This window comes from Sprattus sprattus, assembly GCF_963457725.1.
Source record: "Sprattus sprattus genome assembly, chromosome: 7".
Lineage (NCBI taxonomy): Eukaryota > Metazoa > Chordata > Actinopteri > Clupeiformes > Clupeidae > Sprattus > Sprattus sprattus.
The window spans coordinates 5,180,474-5,191,183 of record NC_137926.1 but is presented as its reverse complement, the minus strand read 5'-3'; the positions used below and the strand labels follow the sequence as shown (position 1 = coordinate 5,191,183).

Genomic DNA, 10,710 nt, shown 5'->3' with positions numbered 1-10,710 from the left:
TATGCTTGCACCATACATCTGCTCACACACACACGCACGCACGCACGCACGCACCGCACGCACGCACGCACACGCACACACACACACACACACACACACACACGCAGCGGTGTCCAAATACTTAAGCAATATAGGCCGAACACCACCCGTGGGATTATCCCTTACCTACCGCACCCCCACTCCCACTGCTTAAGTATTTGGACACTGCTGAAAAGTGGTTGATTGTTTATAATTGTATAGAATTATGTATTTGGCCACTGCTGAAAAGTGGTTATTGTATATAATACTCAATAGATGGACTGATCATATTATACTATTTCTCCACTCACAATCATCAATCATCCTTATCATATTTATAGAAATATGTGTTCATTTTCTAAAATAGGATACTATTAACACTTTATTTGGATAGGCATTTTGTACACATTGTCAGTAAAGTATGTGTAAACTTTAAAGTACCAGTAAACTAAAGGAACCATTTTAATATAGTTCCATTTTAATATAGTATAGAGTAATGATAACAGGACAACGAATGGTTACATCACGGGGCAAGCCAAACAAAGTCAATAATTGGGACAAATGTTTGTACATCATTTAAAAGTGAGGTTTTTATTGCTGGTTCATTATCAGAAGACGTACATGTTTCTGCACTCCAAACTCAACTCCTCACACACGGGTACAGCTCAGAAGCCGCCCAAGTCAAAGCAGGCGCGTGCCCCCCAGTCATTTTGTGACAGACAGACAAGTGTTTGATGGTTTCGTTCCGCACGGGAATGATTTAAGAAACAGATGTTATCTCCACCCCTACAGGTCACAGCACTCAGTCAACAACACTGTTAAGAATCGCTGCTATGGAACTCAGAGATATACTTCAAGAGAACAAGGACCAAGAGGCGATGCTGTGCTTCTTTCTTTCTTTCTTTCTTTTCTTCCTCTTCTTTATCTGATTTATTGTGCATTTGATCGCTAAATAAAACAGTTCCTAACATGACCATTCAGTGACCATTCAGACAAGAGGTCCATAAACATGAAACAGGAACAAGAACAGAAAAGAACAGACAAACATGAGAATGCTTTAATCGAGAAGTCTCTAAGCGAGAGCTGGCGAAGCAGCCGTTAAGTAATTTAGCTTAGTGTGAATCACCCCACTCCATTCACCATGGACTAATGTCCTCCTTAGAAACCAGTTGGCAGCTGACTGCAGATCAGATCGGGTCAATATTGTCATGGTTCAGAACAGTGGTACAGGAGGTAGAGGAGTCGTCTAGTAATCGGAAGGTTGGAAGGTTGCTAGTTCAACTCCCCCCTCCTTCTTACCAAGTGTGAAGGTGTCCTTGAGCAAGACACTGAACCCCTAACTGCTCCTGATGTATGCAAAAAAAATGCAAAAAAATCCTTGAAAGTCGCTTTGGATAAAAGCTTCTGCTTAATGACTAAAATTTTAAATATAGGACCCCATCTGCTCTGGGTTCAGCTGCCACCTGAGAGTGCTGTGGAGGTCTAAAGCTGCTCTTCTGATTGGACGTCTCCCCCCAGGCTCCTTCTCCAGTCCTGCGTCCTCTACTCCCCTGGCCTGTGGTAGTGGTAGCCGTCCTCCGCCCCCGTGGCGTCGTCGCCGCCGCCGTCGTCCTCCGGGCAGTGGATACCCAGGGTCCTCTGGAGCTTCTCCTCCTGCTGCCTGAGCTCCATGGAGTCGACCAGGTCGTAGATGTTGGCCAGCGACCACATGGGCGAGGGGAACCAGGCCTTGGCCTCGCCGTCCTTGCCCACCACCACCATGCTGAAGTAGTCCTTGCTGATCTTCAGCTGGTCCCGGAGGCCGTTCACCACGTCTTGAGACAGTGGCTCTTTCTCAGTCTGGCTCTTTCCTGCCCAGGAGGAGGAACAAGGTGGTGTTCAGAGGCCAGTACTAACCTCAATGCATATGTGCATACATGTATGTGGAGAATAACAGTCTAAATGGAACTCTGATTTACATTAGGGTGACCAGACGTCCCCGGTTTCCAAGGACAGTCCTCGTTTTTCGTTTACAAAAGATTAAAACATTACACTGTTTTGGTGGTGTTTACATGTCTGGCCTGAAAATGTCCCCAGATTTTGTCTCAGATATTTGGTCACCTTAATTTAAATACAACTATTTGAATCAATCCTCACATAAATAACAGAGTAGAGCATCTTTTTGGTGCTTACCATTAAGTGGAAACAGCTCTACTGTTCCGGAAGCTACTGGTCCTGACCCAATTAATTTCAGCAACGCAAAATGGCGGATACCTGCACATAACAAGGACATAACAACAAACTCACGGGTTGCTATGCAACATCAAGCATTCCAACCTTTATGAGGTCACAAGGCAGCAGCCATCTGTTAGCCATCCACAATTTGCACATTGGCTAACATGCTAACATTTATATTGATTCACACGAAATATCTAAAAAGTATTTATTAATGGATGTCCTTTGTGAAAGACAAATTGGTGTTTGCTGTCCCCGAGGACTCACCCATGGGACAGCCCTGTCCTCTCATGACCTGTAGCTGCTGCTGGAGATAGTAGTCGCCCTCAGATGGAGCCGAGATGATAAGGAGCCTCCGTTTGGACATGAACCTTGAGATGTGGAAAGCAACAGACGTGGTTTTGACGAGGCTCATAAAGCAACTCTTCGGGGCTTTGGTATGCAGGCCCACTGCAAGCCTGTCACTCATGGCGTTAATCTCCCCAATAGCTTGAGTTAAGAGCTTAAGAGGAAGCGTCTATAATTATCAGCAATTTACCTGTATTTTTGTCCTACAGTAAGAGTTTGAGAGGAAGCGTCTATAATTATCAGCAATTAAACTGTACAGTAAAAATGTATTAAAAAAAATCACCTTTTAGCAGCTGGATTTTTCTAGGACAAACATGCACATTAACCAATGAGGTCAGAGAAGAGGCGGAGCATGGAGGGTTAGTATTTTTGCTCTCTGTGCACAAATTGTATTTTCTCTCTGGAAAATGAGTCGACTACGGCCTTGAATGGCATAATCAGACACTCAAGACACACTCCATTAAACAGACACGAAACAGGTGCAGTACAGGAAACTGCATGCTGACTGTAAATCGAGTATTTCTGGATAGGTTAAGACTTGCAAATGGTATTTAACAGCCTATAGAACTGGGGGCGAAAATGTCTCCTTGCTAGGCATTTTGCATTCCCTAATTCAGCAGTATATTTCAGCAGTATATTACATAGGAAAGGCATTCAGCTGTGTTGGACTGAATATCAATAATCAGTTACCGGAGCACCGCACAAGTGAAAGACTTGCACAAGTGAGTTTCCACAAATACTGAACTGGGTTGTGAGTCAGGTATTGGGTGGCTTCAGGTAGAGGATGGTTAGAGAGGGTTACCTGAGTAGGGAGTTTTGGACTGCACTGGATCCAGAGCAAATGGACCCGCCCGCTTTCTCCTGCTCCTTCTCAGGTTGTCTGGAGGGGAAGGTGTCTATGAGCTTGGTGAGGTCCGCCACAGCTGCTGGTTTCGTAAAAGCCCTCTGCGACCACAAGACACACACACACACAAACACTTCTGTTGAGTATTTACTGATTTCTTACAGTATGCACAAAAAGGCCCTTAAATGCATGTGTGACATTTTTGAGCTTCTTGATTTGTCATAAACACTCGAGAGAAACGCCCGTGCCTGAAGCCCATGTACAGGCATGCCTGAATGGTTGGATGGATTGACATGACAGCTTGGCCTTACCTTAGGCCTCCAATCGTAGTCTGTGACCACCATAGAGAACTCTTTTGTAGTTATTCCATACTCTTTCAGCAGCTGCGCAATCAAATCAGCATCTGCCGTCCTATCAGTGAGGGCCTCGGAAGGAGTGTCAGAATCTGGAACATAATTCAGCTTTGTTTTTGCCACATCAATCACACCACAATCACAGACATTTCATGTTTCTGACAGACAACATGTGTTCGCCTCAGTCCCAGCGTAAACAATCAACCATGTACGGTGTGTTTGTGTAGAGAACTGGACAACCTACATGAAAAGCTGACCAGCTCAAATAACACAGAGAGGACTCAGATATATTACCCAACTGATAGAGTCGGAGGGTTAGGATGGTGTCGATTTATTACCAGTGGCGTAACCCCTATAGTTACGTCCCTGTATAGTACCCAGGTGGGTTAGCGTGGCGTTGATATATTACCCAACTGATAGTGTTGGAGGGTTAGCATGGCGTTGCGCTCGGATCCGAGGATGGACAGCACCGAGACCTTCCTCAGAGCGAGGTCGCACTGATGCTGCTCGTTCAGCGCCTTCTGTTTTTCATACTGGCTGTCCACGTTACTGTAGGCCGAAAGGATCTGAGAAGAAAGCAAACACACCACTTATTCCTAAAACCACGTGTTGACAGCTATCTCAATCAGGTAACCACTGACCTATATGTTGTACTAAATGCTAAATAACAATGTGTGCTTTATCTAACTATGATAAATACCAATGTGACATTTATAAACACCAAGACGTAATTGACACTTACAGTGATCTACACATTAAATGCCAGGGCTGAACACTCACCATTAACCTCCTTTTCCCCTGGAACTTTTGTAGGAAATCTTTGAGGGCTCCCGTCTCTTTTCCACGTGCCTCTGACGTCTTCCCTCCTCTCTTTCCCTTCTTCTTCCTGTCCTTCTTTCCTTTCCCTTTCTTTTTGGACTTGGACTTCCCGTTTGTTTGCCCCTGTGCTGTGTGGTCGTTGGCTCTGTCCAGATCTTTCACTTCCTCCACATCTGTGGTAGCTTCATGCTCGTTCCCTCTTCGGTTTCCATGGTTTCCATGGCTACTCCCTCTTCCTCTCTGGTTGTCTTGAGCATCACTGGTAAATGACAGAGGGGAAAACGCTCCTTTTGACACTGCTGGTGCTATGCGGATGACAAACCTGGACTGTCCGCTGAGAATGTTCTGGACTTTGTTCTTCAGAGCCTCCTTTTTGTCAACAGGCATCCGTAGGTTGGTGCTGACAACAGTCACATTTCCGACCCTTTGGGGACTGAAGTGTCTCCTTTTGACAGCGGACGGTTTCTTCACGACTAGCCTCTTCTTAATGATCTTGCATTTCTGTGTGGAGCCCTTGCGAGTCACCTTCTCCAGTTTCCGCGCGGGCAGCTGGTCTATCGCCTCCAGGATAGCTGCGACTCGGACGGGATAGGGGAACGACTCTCCCACCTTGAGGTTCTTCTTGAGGATGAGCATGGAGAAGCGCTGGTCTTCTATCCGCAGGTAGTGGAGGAGTTTGGTCACCATGTCCGAATCCAAGCTCTCCTCCGCGGTGTCTCCCTGCGCGTTGCTTCGCCGTATCTTACCCTCCATCATGGCGTTCTGGATGACGGTGACTATGAGGGTGTCCCGCTCAGCCAGGCGGCAGTTGAGCCCCTCCGCCTCCGAGTCTTGGATCTGCTTCTCCATCATGACCAGGTAGTTGTCCGTGTGGGAGGGGGCCGTGATCACCCACAGACGGTACTTTCCGAAAAACTCGGCCATGAAGTCCAGCTCCGGGGCCAGCCCCCCAGCGCCCCTCTCTCCTGTCTCGGCGCCGGGGTTCCCCCGAGGCAAAGATCCAGAGGATCCAGACGACCTATCCCTCGAGTAGGTCCTCCTGCCTTTCAGGGGTTCCGCCAGCACCGCAGCACCGTGTCCCCACAACGCCAGCAATGCCAGAAGGACACACACACCACCAGGCATCCTCACAGGTGTAATCAGACTGTCAATCAAACGATAGGTCTGCGGAGAGGCTGAAGCAGCGCAGTGGCTCAGGACTCATCAGGGTATGGAGAGCAGGCAGGAGGAGGATCTCACACCGCACCCTCTGGTTCACATTAGAGCCTCGCTTTGTTACAGGAAAGTCCTGGAATGTTTTCGCCTTCAAAGCTTCCAAAATGTGCAGCTCCAGCCTGTGAGACCCAGTGAAAGTGAGGGGCTGAGCCTGAGTGAGAGTGAGGGGCTGAGCCTGAGTGAGAGTGAGGGTCTGACTCGCAGCACCGATTCAAATGAGAAATAGGAGAGGGGATGGCTGAAACCCGACCCCCTGCTTTTCAAAACCTTCCCCACAACCAAATACTTTCCCTCTGCCAGCCCTGATGTCAAACACATGATAAACAAATATGTACTAATCCATTTCAGTTCTGGGAAACACTGAAATGCATCGTGAATGATGCATGAATGCATCAGAGACTGATTTTTGACTGATAGAAAAGCAGCATAAAGTAATATACACTGACAGCATAGTGAGCACAGGCAGTATAATAACACAGTAGCTTAGGGAGTATATCAAATCAGCTTAAGGAGTATATCACATGTAGCTTCAGGAGTTTAATAACACAGTAGCATAAGGAGTATATTAACACAGTAGCTCCGGTAGTATAATAACACAGTACCTTAGGGAGTATAATGTCACAGAAGCATAAGGAGTATAATGTCAAATGTTTTGCTCAATGAGTATTTTATTTTATCTCTAGTTAACCTTTCATAAATGTACAGGTAAAGGGTATCTTAAGGCGTAGGGGTTATCAGGATATCAGTTAAATACCAGACAATGTTATGGCATGAGTTAATGTGTGACAAAAGACAGCTTAATGGCCATTTTGCACACACTACCAAACAGGAGGTATGAAGGTAAACTATTTTGTGACAATTAAACTCATGTGGTTAGACATACGGTTACCTATTATTGTCACAGAGGCTAAAGGACATTTTGGTTAAAGTGACATAAAGCGTCTGAACTCAAAGTGACCTGTAGTAAACGTGCTCCAACCCTTCCTAAATGAACCTTCAGATGACAGACACAGCTGCACGTGGAACAGCCACAACAGGTGAAAAACAACAACTGCCAGGGCAATTGCAAGACATATGTGACGTTGTGTCACAGGGTTGAAAGAAGCGCTGCGACGACCAGAAACTCTGATCTTCATTAACCGACACATGGACAACACATTTCACAAGTGGAAACAGGTTGGCTGAAATGCACAAGAACAATGAACAAATAATAACAAACAACGAACAAATAAACAACACATTCGACGACTACAGAAGAACACATCAAAAGAAAGATCAGTCATCAGGTGTCCTGTACCACCCATGTGTTCAGTATCAACGTATTGGCCCGGATAATTACGGGTTTGTGATTTGTTTGGGACCAATTACTTTTTTTGTCAGGCCCTTCAGATCTTTGAGAACTGAGGAGCTTTAAAGGTCTACAGTCATCCACACTTCAATGTGCACTCTTTTCCACAATAACAAAACAGCTTCCCAAGTCGGAGCAACAGAATGACCTACTTTAGCCATCCGTAACGTATTTACTGTGGGCCATACGCCACAATGCATGGTGCGCAGAGTTCCCTCTCTTTAGGGTGGGTCAGTCAAGCGTGCATTCATCACTAAAGGCGGCTGCTTGGTTCTGCGTTGGTGTCAGATTGTTGAGCAAAATGTACTCATAGCAATTCATGCTCCCTTAATGGTTGCGGGTGTTGCCAAGCAATTCACACCCAGAACAATAGGCTTGCGTAAAAAATGGCGCAAGTCTAGAAAAAGGGGCCGACACACGCAAGACGTGAAAAGCCACGCAAGGGCTGCGCAAGGGGCTTGCGGGGCCTCTTGCGCTTGCGCATACGCTTACGTCTCTGACCATAAATCAGGCTTAAGGCTGTCAGCCATCAGGTGCTTCTGATCTGAGACACAGACCTTGAAAAGGCTGCACCTGGGTGCCCACCAGCACACCTAGACAAAACAAAACAGTTCTTATGCTCTGGTGTGTGCCGTGTAACGCTAATGGGCGATGACAACTGCGCTCACGGTGTAATCACAGTGGAACCCTGTTTTTTTTTTGCGTCGAGGTTTGAACACTGAAATGTTTTTGTGAGTGAAAAAAAAGAAGTGTTTCTGCACATAAATGCGCCGGCATAGTGCTGAAAGGTTGGAGGTTTACAGGTGTCATTTGGGGCAAAGAGTACACGTTTCCACATGAAAAAAGGCACTCCTTCTGTAGAGCAAGATTCAGCACGTCCAGCAAATGAGGGGTTCCTGAGAAATGATATCCAGCGGAGCATGTGGGGCCGATTCCATGGCAAGTTCTATGAGAAAGCACATTATTACAATTCACCAGTCTGTTTGAACAAAATGGCCACAGGATAGCAGACACAGCAGAAACAGACACAGACACAGACACAGACACAGACACAGACACAGGCACAGGCACAGGCACAGGCACAGGCACAGGCACAGGCACAGACACAGACACAGACACAGACACAGACAGACAGACACAGACACAGACACAGGATAGCAGACACAGACACACACACACACACACACACACGCACACACACACACACACACACACACACACACACACACACACACACACACAGACACAGCAGAAGCAGTCCTGCGCAGGATAGCAGACACAGACACAGACACTGACACTGACACTGACACTGACACAGACACAGACACTGACACTGACACTGACACAGCAGGCGCAGTCCTGCACAGGATAGCAGACACAGACACAGACACAGACACACACACACACACACACACACACACACACACACACACACACACACACACACACACACACACACACACACAAACACACACACACACACACACACACACAGCAGAAACAGTCCTTTACAGGATAGCAGACACAGCAGACGCAGTCCTGCAGCTGTTTCTCTTTACCTCCTCTGGTCTCATCCTACTGCACTGCATTCCACTGCCAGAGTGATCAAAAGCCCTGCCAGAGCACCAGCCAATCTCTCCACGTCATGAAAAGAAGACAAACGAGCCTCGGTTTACAAGTGTTTGGGAGAACACCTGTGAATCATTTATCCACCAATAAGGTTAGCAAATAAAACTAAATATAAATGCACGTGGTACATTGTATAACATTATGTAAACAGGTCACATACACAAGCACACATCTGCACACCTGCATGCTTTCACACCTGTGCATGCATGTATATAATGTGTACCTCTGTGTGCCTGTGCAGCAATAAACAAGATAAAGTATTGCCTCCCGAGAGGTCTTTAAGGCTCCCTGTTTTACCCTCTGTTCCTCTTTACAATCGAATGCTACTGAATGCTGCCACCTGCTGGACAAGAACATGCATGGCATCAATGGGGCATTCAGCCGACAATTGTTGTTAGCCCTGTCTCCATAGATAAACCCATTATTTTGCAGGTGACATTTGAACCCCATACATCAATGAAGTTTAAGTCATGGTCTCTGAAATAAGCTTCATGTTCTGGAAATAAACAACACAACATTACAATGAAATGTCAGCCATATGCTGAAATCCATGATGAATAAGACATAATGATGTGTAGCCTTTGGTTTTGCTGTAGAGAAATTGAGGTCTGTCTACCTATGACACATGACAATCATATTCTTCACAATAACCATCATTTCTTGTCCATTTCAGTTGACATAATTTGATTCAGAAAGCGCTTAAACCAATTGTAATGGGCATAAAGAATGGCAACTTGACAGAATAACCAACTTTTCTCCATTGTAAAAAGGATCAAACTAACAGGTTTAGCCAGGTCATAGCACTCTGTTAATGCCCCTGCTCTTTATCATATTGTCAGAGAAGTTATATTTTCAAAGAAGTAGAATACTTGCAAAAGTATTCAACCCCCCTGAAAGTCATCGCCATTTTCCCACTTATAAAAGATACTTACACATAATTTCCCCATACATTATTTATTGTGCAAATTAATGCTTTTGTAAAGGCAAAATACGTTATTTTTCTGCTACTGTTAAAAATGAATAAAATGTGAAATACACTACTTGCAAAAGTGGTCAAACCCCTGATGGTTTGAGTTGCAGATTAAGGCAGACAACAGATTATTCACAAACACACAGACACACCGGGTTGTCCCTCAAATCAAGCATCTGAGGAAGATATATACTGGTGAGGGAGGCCACCACAGTCCACACATCACCCCCAAAGATCTACAAAGTTCAGTAGTTCAGGCTCTGGGCTCTGTAAAGCGCCTAAAGGCAATTGTATTGGCGCTTTATAAATAAAATAAAATTGAATTGAATTGGTTGTAATTGGAGTGCTTGTGTAGTAGTCAATAATCCTGGACTCAATTGGAAGATGCACATTAAGGTATGCATGGAGGTTGTCTAAGATATGTTTTTGTGGTCATGAGACCAAAACATTTTGGCCAATCTTAACAGCACTGCGTGTAAATCAACACATGCCCATACCTCAAGAAACACCATCCTAAAATATAGGACGCCATCCCCAAAATAGTATTCTAGTCTGCAGGAACTGGTACTTTGTAATTGAAAGGAAGGCAAAAAAATGCAATGTCACAATAAAAAGCATTGCAGTATGTTGTTACCTGCTAGTATGCTAATTACCCAAGAATATGCAATAAGTATAAATATAATAATATTTTAGTTTTTAGTTATTTACTGTTAATTTTCATAGGCAAATATTCGGCCTTATTTTCGGAACATATGTGTATACTTTGTTCGCCCGAAAATGGAGATTACTTTCAAGGGGGCTGAATACTTTTGCAAGCCATTGTAGAGAAATAGCGTAAACAAATAATGGAATCTTTAACTTTCTGGCAACCCAAATATGCTCCAATGAAATGTGCCGGGGAAGTTATGTCAATTTCTTCCGGTTAGTGGGTGGGTTTGACTTCGCACCATTC

General features: G+C 45.1%; 1 protein-coding gene across 1 annotated transcript; it reads right to left on the bottom strand.

Annotated features, from left to right (window-relative positions):
- Positions 1–1,560: 1,560 nt before the first annotated feature.
- Positions 1,561–5,721, bottom strand: ccdc80l2 (coiled-coil domain containing 80 like 2; the record flags this gene model as incomplete). The annotated part of the gene is made up of 7 exons (XM_080842589.1): positions 1,561–1,868; positions 2,191–2,271; positions 2,500–2,603; positions 3,383–3,525; positions 3,736–3,869; positions 4,187–4,343; positions 4,558–5,721. The coding sequence occupies 7 exons, from the start codon at positions 5,719–5,721 to the stop codon at positions 1,561–1,563; spliced, it is 2,091 nt and encodes a 696-aa protein (XP_080698715.1).
- Positions 5,722–10,710: the final 4,989 nt, after the last annotated feature.